Here is a 19798-nt window from a genome sequence, read left to right on the forward strand (position 1 = left end):
AGAACATGCCAGGCACACTCACACCCCCCCTTTACCCCCCGATCACCCCCCAATTACCCCTGCCCCCCCAGTCACAGTGACACCAATTGCTTTTTTTTTTTTTTTTTGCATTGGTGTCATTTGTGACTGTAATAACTGTTAGGGCAGTTAGGGTTAGCCCCCTTTAGTTCTAATGTGCCCCCCTAACCCCCCCAATAAAGGTTTAACCCCGTAATCACCCCCCGTCGCCAGTGTCACTAAGGCTGGTTTCACATTGCAGCGGTTTATGAGAACGAATGTGATTCACACCGCACTGCAGTGCAAATCACATCTGATCTCTGTGCGATTCGAGTTCAGCCATACAGATAGTATGGCTGAATTCGTGTCGCACCCGCCGCAAATTCGCACAGGACCCTTTTTTTGGCCCGCAGCAGAATCGGATCGCATGGGTGTTCACACCATGCGATCCGAGTTTGCAGATCGCACTGCGATATGCGAACTGATCTGGGGGTGTCATTAACATTTCACTGACACTCCCAGCAGTTCGCATAGGGCAGTGTGAACTGCCGCCGAGAGGCATGCAATGCGGGAACCCGCCACGGATTCGTGGCGTTCCCGCATCGCTCCAGTGTGAACCCAGCCTAATAAGCGATCATTTTTCTGATCGCTGTATTAGTGTCACAGGTGACGCTAGTTAGGCAGGTAGGTATTTAGGTTCGCCGCAGCTTTTTATAGCGCCAGGGACCCCCATATACTACCGCATAAAGCCCCCTGATTTCCCCCTAGTTAACCCTTTCACCAGTGATCACCATATAACTGTTACAGGTGACGCTGGTTGGTTAGTTATTTTTTTTATAGTTTCAGGGCACCCGCCATTTATTACCTAATAAAGGTTTAACCCCCTGATCACCCGGCGGGTGTCATTTGTGACTGTAATAACTGTTAGGGCAGTTAGGGTTAGCCCCCTTTAGTTCTAAGGTACCCCCCTAACCCCCCCAATAAAGGTTTAACCCCGTGATCACCCCCCGTCGACAGTGTCACTAAGGCTGGGTTCACATTGCAGCGGTTTATGAGAACGGATGTGATTCGCACCGCACTGCAGTGCAAATCACATCCGATCTCTGTGCGATTCGAGTTCAGCCATACAGATAGTATGGCTGAATTCGTGTCGCACCCGCCGCACCCGCCGCAAACTCGCACGGGACCCTTTTTTTGGTCCGCAGCAGAATCGGATCGCATGGGTGTTCACACCATGCGATCCGAGTTTGCAGATCGCACTGCGATATGCGAACTGATCTGGGGGTGTCATTAACATTTCACTGACACTCCCAGCAGTTCGCATAGGGCAGTGTGAACTGCCGCCGGGAGGCATGTGATGCGGGAACCCGCCGCGCATTCGTGGCGTTCCCACATCGCTCCAGTGTGAACCCAGCCTAATAAGCGATCGTTTTTCTGATCGCTGTATTAGTGTCACAGGTGACGCTAGTTAGGCAGGTAGGTATTTAGGTTCGCCGCAGCTTTTTATAGCGCCAGGGACCCCCATATACTACCGCATAAAGCCCCCTGATTGCCCCCTAGTTAACCCTTTCACCAGTGATCACCATATAACTGTTACAGGTGACGCTGGTTGGTTAGTTATTTTTTTTATAGTTTCAGGGCACCCGCCATTTATTACCTAGTCTCACTAGTGTACCCCTAAATTTAGGGGTGTCTACTTTCCAAAATGGGGTCATTTGGGGGGGGTTTGTGCCATCTTGGCATTTTATGGCTTTCAAAACTGTAACGCCCTTAGAAATCCTGAAGGCAGTGCTTGGTTTTCGGGGCCGCGTACGCAGCTAGGCTCCCAAAAAGTCCCACATATGTGGTATCCCCGTACTCAGGAGAAGCAGCAGAATTTATTTTGGGGTGTCATTTCACATATGCCCATAGCATGTGTGAGCAATATATCATTTAGTGACAACTTTGTGAAAAAAAAATTAAAAAAAATTAAAGTTTGTAATTTTCCCGCAACTTGTGGCAAAATATAAAATATTCCATGGACTCAAAATGCCTCTCAGCAAATAGCTTGGGGTGTCTACTTTCTAAAATGGGGTCATTTGTGGGGGTTTTGTGCCATCTTGGCATTTTATGGCCTTCAAAACTGTAATAGGTAGTGAGAAGTGAAATCAAAAATTTACGCCCTTAGAAAGCCTGAAGGCGGTGCTTGGTTTTCGGGGCCCCGTACGCGGCTAGGCTCCCAAAAAGTCCCACATATGTGGTATCCCCGTACTCAGGAGAAGCAGCAGAATTTATTTTGGGGTGTCATTTCACATATGCCCATAGCATGTGTGAGCAATATATCATTTAGTGACAACTTTGTGTAAAAAAAAAAAAAAATATTTTTTTTTGTCATTATTCAATCGCTTGAGGCAAAAAAATAAAATATTCAATGGGCTCAACATGCCACTTATCAATTTCCTTAGGGTGTCTACTTTCCAAAATGGGGTCATTTGGGGGGGTTTTGTACTGCCCTGCCATTTTAGCACCTCAAGAAATGAGATAGGCAGTCGTAAACTAAAAGCTGCGTAAATTCCAGAAAACGTACCTTAGTTTGTAGATGTGACAACTTTTGCGCAAACCAATAAATATACAATTATTGACTTTTTTTTTACCAAAGACATGTGGCTGAATACATTTTGGCCTAAATGTATGACTAAAATTGAGTTTATTGGATTTTTCTAATAACAAAAAGTAGAAAATATCATTTTTTTTCAAAATTTGCGGTCTTTTTACGTTTATATCGCAAAAAATAAAAATCGCAGAGGCAATCAAATACCATCAAAAGAAAGCTCTATTTGTGAGAAGAAAAGGACGCAAATTTTGTTTGGGTACAACATTGCATGACCGCGCAATTACCAGTTAAAGCAGCGCAGTGCCAAATTGTAAAAAGACCTCTGGTCATTTACCAGCAAAATGGTCCGGTCTGAAAGTGGTTAAACCATAAGCTTGAACAATCACTTGATGAATCCATTTAGAAAAAGTAGATTTTGAGGCTGCCTGTCCTCTTGTAGGACCTTCTGGCAACACAAACAAAACATCTGTTTTACGAATCTGAGCGATCACTTTCAAATAGACCTTGACCGCTCTCACCACAACAAGAGAATGTAGTGACCTCTCTTCCAAAGAACGAGGTTCTGGAATAAAATAGGCAGAACAATATCCCGGTTTAAATGAAAACCTGACACTACCTTCGCTAGGAATATAGGATGAGGCTGCAATACAACCTTATCCTTATGAAGGATAAAATATGGCTCTTTATAAGAAAGAGCAGCCAACTCTGATACTCTTCTTGCAGAAGATATGGCAACCAAGAAAATTATTTTCCCTCGTCAAGAGGACTAAGGGAATATCTCATATTGGCTCAAAAGGCTGTTTTTGTACTGCCGACAGGACTAAATTTAAGTCCCAAGGGTTCAGGGGTGGCCCAACTAGAGGATTAATCAGTTTTACCCCTTGAATAAAGTTACGAACCAGATAGTGTGAAGCAAGTGGTCGTTGAAATAACACAGACACCTGGCCTTTGATAGTATTCAAGGCCAGCTTTGTTTCTAATCCCATCTGTAGAAATTCAAGGATCCTACCTAAGACATATTTCCTGTGGTGCCAACCCCTGGATTCACACCAGGAGACATATGCCTTCCAGACTCTATAGTATATGACTCTGGAGGCTGGCTTCCTAGCATTAACCAAAGTAGAAAATGCTGAAGCTGACAGCCCACGGTCTTTCAGAATATGGGCCTCAATAGCCAAACCATTAAATTTAGTGTTTGTAAGGTAGGATGGAATACCGGACCTTACGAAAGAAGGTGGTAGGGTCCAAGGATCCCCTACCGCCATCTTTATGATCTCGGCAAACCAAGATCTCTTGGGCCACAAGAATCCTTCCCTTCTTGCGTGATTCTGCGAAGAAGGCGCAGAAGCAGAACAGAATCGAATGCATAGATCAGTGAAAACTGATCCCATGGAAAAACAAATGTATCTGTTCCGTATGCCAACGGATCCCTTGTCATTGACACAAAGTTGTTGATCTTGTTGTTGAACCTGGACACAAAAAGATCCACATCCGGAACTCCCCATCTTTGACACATTGACAGAAAGATGTCAGGTGAAGGGACCATTCTCCCGCAACAATTGTTGGCAACTCAAGTAGTCTACCTGCCAAGTCTCTATTCCTGAAATGAAAATTGCTTAAAAAAACAAAAAAAAACAAACAAAAGGCAAGGAATGTTGTTTTCTGCCCAAGATCGAATATGATTCCCCTCCCTGGGCCGTATGACTTCTTGTGACCCCTTGGTGATCGATATAGGCCACTGCTGTGGCAGTCGGATTGGATCCTGACAGGACAGTTCCGTAGTCTGAGCATCTAGGCCTCTAAGGCCAGGCTTACTGCCCGAATCTCTAGAATATGGATGGGCAAGGTCCTGTCTGATTTGGACCATTTCCCTTGGACAGACGCTTCTTCCAGGACTTCTCCCCAGCACAGGAGGCTGGCATCCGTTACCACCTTCCAGATGACTGGTAGAAAGGATTTTCCTTTTTGAAGATTCCTGGATATCAACCACCAATTGAGGCTCTGACGCACTTTGGGGGATAAACGCATTGGGAAGTCCAGAGCTTGGACCTTCTTGTTCCAAGTTGACAGGATACGGTTTTGCAGCAGTCTTGAATGAAACTGCGCATAAGGAACGGCCTCAAAGCCACCATAATTCCCAATAACTTCATGCAAAGTTGAATAGAAGGATTCTTCTTTGTTCTGACCAACTGAATCACCTCCTTTATGGAACCAATCCTTTCCTGGCGCAAAAACACCTTCTTCTGAACTGCATCTATAATCAGCCCCCAAGAACTGCAATCTCCTTAATGGTTTAAGGAGGATTTCTCTAGGTTGAGAATCCAACCTAGGTATTTTATGTAGCTGACTGCAGTGACCAAACTTTGGTTTAAGTGTGTTACCGAATGATCTATCAAGAGTAGAGTGTCTAAGTAGGCTAGCATCATTATACCTTGAGCCCTTAACCTGGTTAAAAAAGGAGCCAGGACCTTTGTAAACACTCGAGGTGCAGTAGCTAGACTGAAAGGCAGAGCTACAAACTGAAAATTAAGATTTTCTACCTCGAAGCGTAGAAATTTCTGGTGAGCGGGGAAAAACGGACACATGGAGATAAGCATCCTTGATGACAATTTACTCCAGATATTCTCGCCCTTGTAGGATGGGGACTACTGATTGGATTGATGCCATCTGAAAGGAACGGATATTCAAAAACTGGTTTAGATCTTTGGAGATCTAAAATGGGTCTGACACCCCTGTTTGGTTTTGGAACCGTGAAAAGGTTTTAATAAAACCCTACTCCTTGCTCTTCCAAGGGAACCACTGATATCACGCTGAGACAAGAGATGATCCAAAGCTAGAAAGAGACTTTATCACAGGATCTCGGGGGAACGTTTGACCTGAGACAACGAGGAGACGGGAACTCTCGGAACTCTAGTTTGTAACTAGAGAAATTGAGGAAGCCACCTATCTGTCTCAACATTGTCCTTGCCAGACCCTTGAAAACTGTAGAAGCCTCCCCCCCCACTCGAGCGAGCGGGGGCCCCCCTTCATAAGGAGGCTTTAATATTTTGTTTTGTAAGTTTCCTCCCCCAGGTCCTCTTTTGGCCCTGGGACTGACCCTGAGGGTTACCTCTTGAACTTGAAGGTGGAGGCCGCCATGACTGCCTGAAGGCGGATGCCTCTGGCACTGTGGAACAAGCACATTTAAAAGAAAAATGCTTAAACATCTTCTTAAAACGGTAAAAGGGAACTTTTTCCATTAGAAATTCTTTGGATATACTTATCCAGATAGTCCCCAAATAACCACTCACCATAAAATGGAAAACTGGCCAAGAGCTTTTTGCATGGAGCTTCAGCTGACCAATTTTTCAACGATAGGATTCTACACACATGTACCAGCCCTAGCATGAGCAGTGAGGCCTGGAGAATAGAATCTTTCATAGCATCTACTGTAAAACACAACGCTTCTGATATCCCGGCCAAATCCTGGGCCTGCTGATCAGGAATAAACTGGAGTACCTCTATAAACTGGTCCTTTAAGGCCTGAGATACCCTAAATCACTGCCAGTGCAGGCTGAACGACTGAACCTGCGAGCGAAATATAGTTTTTAAAAAGGAATTCCAACTTCTTATCTGATCCTTTAGCATATAAGCATTGTCTAGACATTCATAAGAAAAATCTTTAAAGATTTCTTAGAAAACTTCACTTGCCTTTCCCGCCGCAGGGTTTTCCGTGGTAAACCAAGAGACTCAAGCTTCACCCTTCACGTCGGGTCCAGTTAAACCTTCAGGAGCTGGGTATCCTCAAGGAAACCCACAATCCTGGACCTGTATTAGCACCACCGCCAGTAAAAAACTTTATGGCCTTAATACCAAAAAGTACTGGATCCCAGGGTCCAGCTCTCTGAAAGAGAAGCATTACAGGCAAGACCTTGTTTCTTCAGATACAAGGCCCAGGTACCATTCAATTCAGCCAAAAAGACACTTTGAATGGATCTGGCTGCAAGGCTAGCCCCAGCAAGGATTGCACCAGTGGAGCTCAGCACAGTACATCTTTACTCATGACCCACACCTAAGACACTGGCAAAAAAACTGAGGTACTCCCAGTAGCGGGAGAGGTTATATACGGAGTGTACTTTTTGTCTTAGGAAATGCCAGTGTCCATCAACTGAAGGTGGCCTATAACACATAGTAACTACTATGGCTCTGTGTTCCGTGACGTATGATAAGAAAAGAAAGTGGTGGGGTAGTAGAGTTTTGAATCTTGTATATTTTGAAAACCAACACAGGTCTGAGACACACAGAGATCCAAACTGTAACAGACACCCCCTACTCTTAGGAGCGAACCCCTTCATTGTGAAAAGGGCTTTGGGGAAGGCTTGGTGGCATTTGTGGGTCAAGCCTTGTCCTAAAAGAAAGGGCTGAACTTAAGTTTTTGAAGTTGAAATATGGTTAGAGCATGCAGGTGCTCTGCATTAACAGGAGCCAGGGGCTCCTGAGGAGGGCGATTCAGTAAGCAAAACCCTCGCACCTGTAAACTCTTTAAAAAGTTGGTCAAGTACCTCACCAAAAAGATGTCATCCCTGGAAGTTCATAAATGTGAGGGGTTTTTACAGGCATCTTCTGCTGTCCAAGCCTTTAGCCATAAGATTCTGCACATATAGAGATTAGAGCTATAGAGCTCTGGGTATTTGTCTCATGATGCATTACAGGGCATCTACACAAAAAAATATTGCAAGAAGGCAACTGATGTAATTGCTCAGCAACAGCACAGTCCTGAAATACAGGGTCATGTTGGTTATTCATGGTCCTAGTCGAGTTAGCTGGAGTTAAACACAGCAGTTACAGAAGAGCTAAATATACGTTTTTAAAAGAGCCTCAAATTTTAAGCAGAATCCCTGTAAAAAGGAACATCTTCAATAGGTACAGTGAGATGTCCGTTTAGAAAACCAGGCAGGGCCAACCACAGGAATAGCCCACTTTTTTTGAAAAATTTACCCACTGAATAGAATTCAGCAAGGGAGTGGAAATCCTTTCAGGAGTGACCCAATTGCTATAAACTGCACATTCTATCTGTTCATGAACAGAAAATGTTCTGCGAGTTTTTTGTAGGTCTCTGTGCCCAAAGGAGCATGGTGAGATGGAGAGTTAATTTGCACAATGACAGAGACTTTTGTGCAAATAGGCAATGAGCTAATTAATGTTAGCAAGCATGTTGCATGAAGTTTCATCTTTAATATAGTGACAATGTGGGAGAGAAAAATCTTCTGCAGCTTCCTCCAAACACTGCTTCAACATCCTCTTCGTTCCCTTTTGATTTTGCACTGTCTGGGACCACCATTTTAGGGTCTGACTGATTGAGAAACAGGAGTAGAAGAGGTGGGGTGTTTCTGAGCTCTGGAAAAGGGTGGTTGTATTATGATCTTTTCATGGAATTGTGACAAAGATGCAGAAAAGTCGTTTTTTTTGCATGCCTAAAATAGTTAGATACCGAGATTGGAGTTAAAATTGGGTCCAGTTCCGGTGAAAGGGACACATGACCACTCTGGGGCTGAGTGGTGTGCAGCAAATGTTTGTCTGCCATTTATAAATTGCCTCTCTTTCACCTGATCTCTGCCATAGCTTTAAGTGAGGGTATTCCCTCGTGGAGTACCTAATAGGGGGCTCTAGATGAATGTGGCTTTAAAGTGTGCCACAAGGGCTGTGAAGAAACACCTGGTCATCCACAGGAGCCTTGGCTCTAAGTGGTTGAATTGTAGTGCCAACTTTGAAAAACTTGCACTGTGAAGTGAACATAGCTCCTATTTTACAGCAAGGTCAGAGATACAGAGTGACCCTGTCCAGGAAGCTGGACTGTACATAAATTCCAGGCTTCGCTCTTCACGGTGGGTCTTCAGAGACTAGTTTCCAAAGCGATGGACCATGACCCTGGACCTGTATAGCATCCTGCAGCTAACTAAACACTTTGCACTAAATGGCAAGGATGCAGGATCTAGTGCCCAAAGCAAACATTACGGGCCATCACAGCATGGGGTTCGGGTATGGCTCCCAAGGTTTTACCATGGTTCTGGATACAGCATTCCTGTGTAGGCATTAGAAGAAAGTGAGGGTTGAAGAATTTTAAGAAAATAAAATTCTGATGATTCTTGGAGTGGGCTAGGGTTATAGGAGAGGCAACCCAAAAGCTTGCCAGGGTTCAGTCACCTGAAGGTACAAGCCTATAACTCATGGTTTATGAATAACATGCCTCTGTGAAAAATGATTATAACCTTCCCATCTGCACTTTGCACTCTATTCATGTAATTTCATTGTGTCATTTGCTGCCCTGTACACACAGGCTATAGTAGAGGAGATTTTTACATTGTTTCAGAAGTTTTGGTTTGTAGGTGCTGATTTTTAACCATTTTCTGCTGGCCTATTGTAATAATATGGGTTGGTGCTCAGGTGCTCTGTTATGCTGGGTGGAGGTCATATGAGGGTTATGCTTTACGGTACATGCGGGCCTGGTACCATGTCTCTGTGACCAATCACAGTGATCAGGTCATTGTGATCTCTGTGATTGGTCACAGTGATCACATGGTAAAGGGCCCATCACAGCGGACCCGTATCATGATTTGTAGCCATAGAAAAGGCACACATTGTTAAATGCAGTTAGTAACTAATGCTTGAAAATTTCTACTTCAAGAATCATCATGGAAATGAAAACTTTAGACCAATTCACTACACAATATAAAATGTGTTATTTATGAATAACGGTCAAGAGAAGGAAAGGTAGCATAAGAAGGCATTTGTAAATTTCTACCTTAGTGCAGCAATAGCATCTTCTACAGAACGTGCTTCCACTTCCCCTTCTTCCAGTACACGACGATTTATATTTTCTTCTAATGGCATGTCTAGGTGAGTCTTGGGTTTTTCAACAGTTCCTGGAAATAAATCATCAATTTGTTTGACATAGTTTGAATGAGAAACAAAAGCACATTGGTCTACCATATGCAGCTCTAACCTTTCTCGGCTTCCTCTTTCTTCAGAGTTTCTTCTATCTGAGACCTTGTCACTTTTGCAGGAGGTGCAGATTTTGCCTGTTTACTCTTCAACCTGGCATCTTCTTCATCTAGTAAACGCTGGCTTTCCTTTTTCCTTTCTAACATCTCCAGGCGACGTTTTTCCTTTTCATCCTGACAAAGAAACATTTTATAAATGGCAAAACCCAATAGTTGTAGAAGATCAATAAAAATAATATTTTGATCAATATTTAAACCATTAAATACTGCTCATTTGGAGTGAACGTTTTAAGCTTTAATTTTTAAAGCTAACAAAAGTATTTGTAAAGATTTTGGATATACAGGTGTGTAACCCCAGTCCGCAATACTTGCAGAGAGGAGAGCAGCTACTTGGACCCATCTGTCAGGTTTACTGCTTCCACTGCTGTCCTTGTTCATGTTTGATTCAGGAAATGATTCTGTGCCTGATCAGTGACAGAGATTATACACAGGCACAGCTGCAAGGAGAGGCTGCTACTGGAGAACTCGGAGCAGCCAGTGATAAGCCCACCTTCTATCCAATAGGAACACAGAGGATGTGGACTGATACGATTGTAAGAGGTATAGTTCCAGCCAGGGCCTGGACCTGAACCTCTACTTTGTCTGATGGTAACTTATTACTGAGCCACAGAGGATGCTGGAAAGCTCTCTGGACAATTCCTTGAATGATCCTGTCCTGCCTTGAACCTTGTTTGTCTTGAACACTGAACCCTTTATCCTCCCATGAACTTCCCGATTTAAGCCATGTCTCTGTATTTATGCACTTCCTGTTTGCCAGATTATTGGAGAGGGGTATGGCTGCAGACTGGAGCGCCCACTCCACTTTTTATTTTTATGAACTTTAATGTAACAAACATTCAATAGACAACTTGTGTAAGTGGAGGTAAACGTTTCTGGTAACATCTGCATTTACGAATGGTATCTGCCTGCAGACTGGAGCTCAACTGTCCACAGGAAACGTGACCTCCACTGTGTTTTTTTTTTTTTTTAAATCAACTTTAACCCTTTCACTGCCAGGGATGTTTTTGCAGACATGTTTAAAAAATTACTTTCGGCCTTAAGAAGATTACATAAACCCCCCAAACATTACATATTTTCTGAAAGCAGACACCCTAGAGAATAAAATAGTGGTAGTTACAATTTTTTTTATGTCACACGATAGTACTGCAAAAGGTCTAGGAAATGAAAAAATTCAGTAAAACACACTAAAGTGCACTTTAGGGCAAACAAAACGCAATTACCCACATTTTCAGTAAAATATAAAAGACAAGGTTGCACTAAGTAAATAGATACCCAACATGTCAAACCTTAAATTTGCATGTGGCCGTGAAATGGCAACGTGCTTCAGTATCTTATATTTTCTATAGGTGACGCTTCAAAGGGTATAGGTCAGTTTAGTATTATGAAGGAGGTCTGGTGCTAGAAATGTCACTGTCACTCCGGTGTGTTTGGCGATATGTAATGTGTATTGCAATCAATGTTTTTAAACGTAGGCACCCCGACGCATTTGTTTGCATTCGTATATATGTGCAACTTTTTTTTATCTTTAATGAGACATGCAGGGTCTAAGAGACCCTGCATGTCTCCTCTGGGCTCCACTGAGGCCAGGCATCCCCTGTGGGGGTCTGTCATTGGAAGGACAGGGTGGCATGGGGGGGGTCAGTGGAGGGAGGGGGTCTGTTGCGGGGAGTGGTAGTTGGTAAGGTGTGGGTCCATCAGTGGGGGCAGGGATTGGTAGTTGGAGGGGTGAAGGTTTATCAGTGGCACCCCTCCCCCTACTGACAAACCCTAACCCCTCAAATACCACCCCTACCCCAACTCACAGACCTCCAAACCACCCCCCCCCCCTTCCTTGACAGTCCCCCAACTGACAAACCCTCACAGGGGGTGCCTGGCTTCAGTAGAGCCCAGAGGAGACAAGCAAGATCTTTTAGACCATGGAGGTCTTATTAAAAAAAAAAAATTATTTATATCCATATATTTTTTTTTGTGACAACACTGAAGAAATTACACTTTGTTACAATCTAAAGTAGTGAGTAAACAGCTTGTATAAACCACTGGGAACAAAAGTGAGTACACCCCCAAGTGAATATGTCCAAATTGGGCCCAAAGTGTCAATATTTTGTGTGGCCATCATTTTCCAGCACTGCCTTATCCCTCTTCGGCATGGAGTTCACCAGAGCTTCACAGGTTGGCACTGTCCTTTTTCACTCCTCGATGACGATATCACGGAGCTGGTGGATGTTAGAGACCTTGCGCTCTTCCACCTTTCATTTGAGCATGCCCCACAGATGCTCAATAGGGTTTAGGTCTGGAGACAAGCTTGGCATCACCTCTACCCTCAGCTTCTTTAGCAACTCAGTGGTCATCTTGAAGGTGTGTTTGTGGTCATTATGTTGGAATACTGCCCTGAGGCCCAGTCCGAAGGGAGGGAATCATGCTCTGCTTCAGTGTTCCACAGTGCATGTTGGCATTCGTGGTTCCCTCAATGAACTATAGCTCCCCAGTACCAGCAGTACTCATACTACCATGCTTGACTGTAGACAAACACTTGTCTTTGTACTCTTTATCTGGTTGCCGCCACACACACTTGACACCATCTGAACCAAATAAGTTTATCTTGGTCTCATCAGACCATAGGACATGGTTCCAGTAATCCATGTCCTTAGTCTGCTTGTCTTCAGCAAACTGTTTTTGCGCTCTCTTGTGCATCATCTTTCTTCTGGGATGACAGCAATGCAGACCAATTTGATGCAGTGTGCGGCGTATGGTTTGAGCACTGACAGGCTGACACCCCACCCCTCCAACCTCTGCAGCAATGCTGGCAGCACTCGTACGTCTATTACCCAAAGACAAGCTCTGGATAGGACGCTGACAACGGACATTCAACTTCTTTGGTCGACCAATGGCGAGGCCGGTGCTGAGTGGAACCTGTCCTGTTAAACCGCTGTCTGGTCTTGGCCACTGTGCTGCAGCTCAGTTTCAGGGTCTTAGAAATCTTCTTATAGTCTAGGACAGTGATGGCGAACCTTGGCACTCAAGAGGTTTTGGAACTACATTTCCCCCGATGCTCAACTACACTGCCGAGTGTATGAGCATCATGGGAATTGTAGTTCCAAAACATCTGGGGTGCCAAGGTTCGCCATCACTGGCCTAGGCCATCCTTATGTAGAGCAACAAATCTTTTTTTCATATCCTCAGAGAGTTCTTTGCAAAAAAAACTTTTGTGCAAAGGTTCACCCCCATATATTATCTATATACTTACTTGAGCCTGTTTTCAATCCAGTGATGTGCCTGAGAGCAAGGGCTCTGTCCACCCTTTCCCTCCTCACAGGACAGAGGCAACAAGAGCCAGTGGTTCCTGCTGCTGTCAAACAAATCCTGTGACAAGGGAGCCGAGATTCTCTGTCTATAGACAAACAGCGTGGCTTGGGTTAGCCCTTGTACACACGGTCGGAGAATCCGTTGGGATGTGTCCTATCGGACCGCGTCATCGGATAAGCCGACTGTGTGTGGTATGCATCGGACTGATTCCGTCCGAACCAATTTTCCAACATGTTGGAAATATTTCCCGACCAACTGGGCTAATCGGACATACTCCGATCATGTGTAGAGAATTTTGATCGGACCAAGTGCCACGCATGCTCAGATCAAATTCCTACATCAAAGCTATTGGTTACTAGCCTGAATGTAGTCCCATTGTAACAAAATTACGTCATCACGTTCTGAAAGATCGGATTTTTCGACAACTTTGTCCGACCGTGTGTATGCAACAGTTTCGGACAAGATCCGACGGACAAAATCCGACGGATTTGGTTGTGGAAATCTCCGACCGTGTGTACAGGGGCTTAGAGCCCGCAGTTGTGTAACTTTAGGAAGCAGCTTCCTATGGTAGAACACTGAGAAGAGGAGACGCCAGGAGCGCCTGCAGGAGGGACCAGAGAAGAGGTGCATCAGAGCTGCTCTGGGAAAAATCACTGTACAGAGCAGGCAAGTAAAACATGTTGATCATTTAAAGCATACTAGCTTGTTGTGAAATACTTACTTTAGAATGAAGCCCCACATCAGAGCTTGGTCACCGCTGAGGGGGGCTGACACATTTACCCTGTGTTACTTCCGGGTTCGAGGGCTCCGGCTGTCTGAACGGCCGGAGCTGTGATGAGGTCACTCCCGTGCATGCGTGTGGGAGTCCTCAGTTACGGCACGATACGCCGGACCTTTAAGAGCGTATATGCCGCTGACAGCATACAGGGACATTCATTTTACCTACAGGCAAGCATTATTATAGTTTACAAATCACTTTAAACACAGATTTTCCTATGAGTAATTGTCATGCATATTGGATGTTTCTGGGACATGCAGGACCCCTTTCTCAAAACAAAAGGTGCTTTAAGAACATCAGATTTTAATGATGGTTACTCTGAAGTTTATCTTTCCTAAAAGATCATTTTGCTATAATTGTTACTGCATTTTTCGCTCCATAAGACTCACTTTTTCCACCCCCCCAAAAAAAAAAAAAAACAGGGGGAAATGTCTGTGTCTTATGGAGAGAATACTGACCAGGTGCGCCAAACCCAACCCCCCCCGGCGTGTTACATAAATGGCAGACGAGAGAGGAGAGACATCCCAGGTCTCCCATGAGTACTGGGCGATCTCCAGCCTGGACCTGTCACTCAGCCACAGACCAATATCAGAGCAGCGCGAGTGGCCGAATGGAGTACGGCCGCCACTTGGGCTGCTCATCTGCTGTCTGAGTGACATGTAGATCGTATGCGATGATGTCCTTGCATGGAAATGCCAGTCTGTGTGAGGTGTTCAGGTTGCATTTTATGGGCACAGGTCAGGCTGCATTGCATGGGCACGGGTAAATATTTTAGTACACCATGTGGTTCAGAATTTTTCTTGTTTTTCTCTAAAACCTAGGTGCGTCTTATGGAGCAAAAAATACGGTAATTTCAGAAATGCTATGACACACAATAGCATGAGTGTTGACCAAATGAAAATACTGACAGAGTAGATCTCTTTTTTCAGTCTTTGTGGATAACACTACTGAAGTCATGCAGATGGAAAAAAAAAGTGCAGGCAAAAGCAGTTTCAGACAGACCAGATGTCATTTTCAGTGCATGGTAGAGGCCAAGGACACCCACTAGAGCAGGATAATAAATGTAGTTATAGTAAGTGACATTTTGAAACACGCAGATCTAAGATAAAGGTGTAAATCAACGTATAAAAACGTAGGCTTATTTTTACATATGTATGTTGTCTTCATAAAATCTAGACACATTTTGTAGTTTGGAAACACAATGGTTATTTTAAGATGTACTTAAAGTGTAACTTGCAGCATGACCCTTGCCAAGTGACCTCTATTCATTGCTTGGATTTTAGCCAAATTTCTTGAAGATTCTTACCTTTCCTTGTTCTGAAGAAAAGCTTCCCATTTTACCAAGCCCTCTCAAACTGAATCCTGAATGGGAGGGTCAGCCTTTATTCTAATCAGCTGATCATATCTTAGGGGTCCATTTATCAATGTTTTCACAAAAAATTCACTTTTTCACATATGTGGAAAGCTGCAGTATCTGCATCCCTTGATAAGGACAAGCCTTGTATCTCACCAAAACAAACTCCTACTGCAGGGAATGACTAAAATGCGAATTGTATCCCAACACAGACTTCTTGGAAAACCAGTGAGCCAATAACACAAGCAGGAAGTTTCATCCCTAGGCATTGGGGCACCTGGGTATGAGAAATGTTGATTGAGCTGCACCTTACATAATGCAGCACAAGCCGGAGTGAAAAAAAAAACAAAAAACATTTTACCCCATTATTCATGGCCAACTCGAAACTAAGGACCTGTAGAGGCTTTTAAAGCATCATCCAGGGTGGATAAAAATCGATGATTTAAAATAAATAAAACCAAAACAAACTTGGATTTGATTTCAAATCAGGATTTATTTGTATAAAATATATTTTAAATAAAATGCTTTTGAAGTAAAAAGATAGTTTTGCATTTAAGATAAATTATTAATGTATTGTATTCAGCATGAATTGGAGCTTAATTATGTATCATGAGGCTGTATATTCTGCAATATTTACATTTATGGTAAACTCATTCAATTAATCCAAGTGCTGCAAGTTGAGAGAACATGCACTGGCAAGGTTATTGTTTTAATCAAATTAAATAATATGAGTTGTTCTCCAACTATGTGTGATTAACCCATTAACCTAAAATTGGTTCCGATACCGCTGTTTTAATAACCTGGCAGCTTATTATTCTAAATAGGAAGCCTTAATTTTGTTTGCAAATATTAAAGATTCCAACTACCAGCAAGATGAGTTCTTACATTTAAAGAGCGCCTGTCATTTCAGATCCATCCTTTTAGAGCCCGTTAGAGGTGAATTCACCTGCTACCGCCACATTCCTCACCTTGTGGTGTCCCTTTTACATCACCAGCAGTCTCATTAAAGTGAATGGGACTGTCGGTGAGTCAATAGCCAATCAGAGAAGGAGCTGCTGCTGGACAGAGATGACAGCTGCTCTTTAAAAATTAGGATTAAAAGATTAACTGCAGTCTGCTCACATAATTTGTAATAAAAACATCGTTGCCATTCTGACGCTTCCCTCTGGTCAATTTGCATATTATATTTACAGTCATTCTGTACTTGCCAAATATGCTACATAAATTTCCCTCCACCAAGTCTGACTGCAATCATTTTAACTGTGGGCAGCTGAAGCTGCTGCCTGTTCACTTCCTGGATTTACACCGACACACACTTCCAGCTCTCAATGGCCCTCTTATGACTCATCCTCCTTTCCCTTCCTGGCAAACTCTCAAAGCGTGAGAGAGAGAGAGAGCTGTGCATGATGTCATAAGCCTAGACTTTACCGACAAGAAACAGAAGTGGGCTGTATTAGGTATTTACTGGCAGAAAAAAAATGTTTTACTATCCAAAGTTAAAACAGGGGCATCTTTTTACTAGTGATTTAAATCATGAATAAAATTGTGATTTAAATCAAATTCACCCATCATCTATGCAAAATGTAGGGTAATTATATTTGTAACTGTTTTAAGGGCACAAGCAATTATAAGGCTTGACATGTTGGGTATCAATTTAAATTGGAGCAACCTCATATTTTACTATACAAGTAGGTATTATATTGCATTTTTATGTCCTAAAATTAACTTTAGGTGTATTTTAACTAAAGTGGTGCACATGGCAAACTGTTGCGCTAATATCTTGTGACATAAAAAATTGGAACTGCCACCATTTTATTTTTCAGGACCTCATATTTTACAATATATAACGTTTGAGGGTTTTATGTAATCTTCTGGAGAATTTTTTTAAACGTGAGGCCAAAAAAAAAAAAAAAAACGCAAAAGCAGTTCTGTTAGTGAAAGGTTTAGCCCTGGTTTACATTGGTATGATTTACCAGGTAATTTCACATGTTAAATCAGCAGCAATTGCCGGCAATGGCACCGCCCTAATCGGTGCCACGCTGCACCCATTTCTGTACTACTTTTTGCGATTTCGGAATCCAATTTACATCTCTGCAGAAACCTGCACAGATGTCTCTGAAATCGTGGCTAAAATCGGGACTGACATGCGGGAGTGAAATCGTGCGAGTTCAGGCTCCATTCCCGCAGCTCAGTGTGAACCAGGGCTAAAGTGAAACCTGAACTACCTCCATCTTGGAATTTTCAGAGAGAGAGCGCGAGAGCGAGAGCGAGCGAGACTCTAGTCTGTCGGACTAGCACACAGACGACCGGACTCGTTTATTTCTAGGTCCGCCGGACTTTTGGGAAGAAAAAAAGTCTGCTGAAGCCCACATACAAAACGAATTGTCCGACCGATTCCAGTCCGCCGAAAAGTCCGGTCATGTGTACGTGGCATTCTCTCTTTCTGAAAACTCCAGAAATGAAGTTATCCTCTGGGACTGGAAGTCTACAGATAAGCCTAGAATAAGGCTTACCTGCAGGTACAGCAAATATCTCCTAAACTTGAACTGTTTAGGAGACCATGACGTCACTGGTGCATGCTTTCTGAAGGGATGGCATACCAGAGCCATACCCTCAGAGGTCTGTGTTGGGGCATGTGTGGGAGTGATGTCACTGCGGCCCCGGCCATTCATACAGTTGGAACCTGCGAATCTGGAAGGAAGACTGTTTGAAGATGGAAGTGCCAGGAAGCCATACAAAGCTGCCCTGGAGGGCTCCATGTGCGTGTAAGTCTGTCATAATGTGCTAGTACGCGGTGCATTCTAGCACATCATAGCAGAACACTGCAGAGGGTCCATTTTTTTTTTTCTGGTGCAGTTTATTTTTGCTTTAAAAAAAAAAAAAAAAAAAAAAAAAAAAAAAAAACAGTATTTAACCAGTTACAAAGAGGAAACCTGACAATGGTCAGCTTTTATTTCTTTATGTGAAATCTTTATCCCAAAAGAAAGAAAATGTTGCTGTAACTGCAGTATGAGCTGGAGTTTGGCTTCAATTTGTGAAATATATATATATATATATATATATATATGCAAGTCAAACATTCCCCTTCCCCTCACACTGACAATGCTGCAATCCAAAGGTGTCCCTGGGCTCCTTCATCCAGAGTGGGGGAACACTAATACATAAAGGTGTGTTACTGGCTAGAACACCAGGTAAAAACAGAAGGAAGAAAGCCTAAAAAGAGAAAACTAATACAGCCACCACATTTAATGACTGGTAAGCTGCAATATAATACATTTTTGGTTTAATAATGCCTTAATGCACGTCTGTAACAAAAAAAAGTGTTGATGAGATAGGCTATTTATGTTATATGGTAATACACAACTTGGAGAAGATACCCTATGCATTATTTAAAAACAGCTTTTCAGGTAATACCTATTCCACAGGTCACTGTCTTCAGAGTACTTTGGACATAAAGTGATTCCAATTCCATGTGTATCCTGGTGTCATATTGCTTTGCACACTTAATGATGTGTCTGCTGCATTATTGATGACCGTTCTATAGCTGTCTGATCAAGTGTTTAATAAACACTTCACTCCAGAAGGAAACAAAGGGAGTGATGACACGAGTAATGTAGTAAGCAATGTTCAAAGCTGGATTTCATTTACTCAGGAAAAACATTGTGGGAATCTACAAAGCAGAAAAAAATCCCCCCCAAAAAAACACTAAACTTCTGGCAACAACATATTTCCCCTCTATACAAGGCGCTAAAGAGTCAACATAACGCATGAGGAATACAGATTTAAAAATATACTTCAAATATAAAAAAGTAGGCCCTTGTAATGAAGCATCCACTTGCGCGTGGGAGAATGAAGGCTGCTTCAAGAGTGGCGAGAGCCCATACTGGCATCACAGGCCTATGGGTGCACTTTGTCCTCCTCACATCTTATTAATAGCCTTGTATAATGAGATAATGGAAAGAGGAGACCCACGTGAGTACACAATTTCCATATATCAGGTTTCACCTGGGGTGAGACATTAACAATGTGAGAAGGTTTAAGCTTTCCCTCTTAAAAAAGGTAATCCACAGTCTAAGGTTTTAGATATACACTTGAATGAGATCAGCTAAGTGTATATTTTATTAGAGTGTTAAAGTTCTAAAGAATGTTTTTATTTGTGGTTTGCTATAAATATGGTGGATGCAATATACAGTATGCCTTCTATACTACCCATTTGTCAGTGCAGCACAATGTTTGCATTTACTGTTCCTATTTCTGACTGCTAGTCTACAATTCAGATGCCTAAGGCCGCGTACACACGCGCGGACTGTTCGCCCAACTTTGTCCGCTGAACAGTGTTTGGGCGGACAGTCCGCTCGTGTGTGGGCTTTCAGCGGACAGTTTGACGGACAAGGTTTTTCGGAAATTCCGTAAAACTGTCCGCTGAAACCTTGTTTCAGCGAACAGTCCGCTCGTGTGTAGGCTTGTTCGTCAAACAAAGTTGCGCGCATGCTCAGAAAGGATTTTCACGCCGAAAGCTATAATGCAGTGTATAGGACGTCGTATTTTTCGTCCCGTCGTACGTGCCGTTCACGTCATCGCGCACGGTTTCAGCAAACTGTTCGTTCGTCGTGTGTGGCCATGTCCGTCCATGCTAAGTTTGAGCGGACTGTTTGCCGAAACTGTTGGACGGACAAAGTTGGGCGAACAGTCCGCGCGTGTGTACGCGGCCTTAGAGTCGGTTCACACTACTT

General features: G+C 43.2%; 1 protein-coding gene across 2 annotated transcripts in view; it reads right to left on the reverse strand.

Annotated features, from left to right (window-relative positions):
* CCDC124 (coiled-coil domain containing 124) overlaps positions 1 to 19798 on the reverse strand; it is a 60155-nt gene that overhangs the window by 13973 nt on the left and 26384 nt on the right. For both annotated transcript variants that reach the window (XM_077475546.1, XM_077475547.1), the window contains exons 3-4: positions 9573 to 9744; positions 9372 to 9492 (exon numbers count right to left, since the gene is read on the reverse strand). In XM_077475546.1, the coding sequence (XP_077331672.1) occupies positions 9372 to 9492; positions 9573 to 9744 (293 nt within the window). The remainder of the gene's footprint in view (positions 1 to 9371; positions 9493 to 9572; positions 9745 to 19798) is intronic.

This window comes from Lithobates pipiens, unplaced genomic scaffold (assembly GCF_037356315.1).
Source record: "Lithobates pipiens isolate NorthernLeopardFrog02 unplaced genomic scaffold, aLitPip1_a1.2 Scaffold_13, whole genome shotgun sequence".
NCBI lineage: Eukaryota > Metazoa > Chordata > Amphibia > Anura > Ranidae > Lithobates > Lithobates pipiens.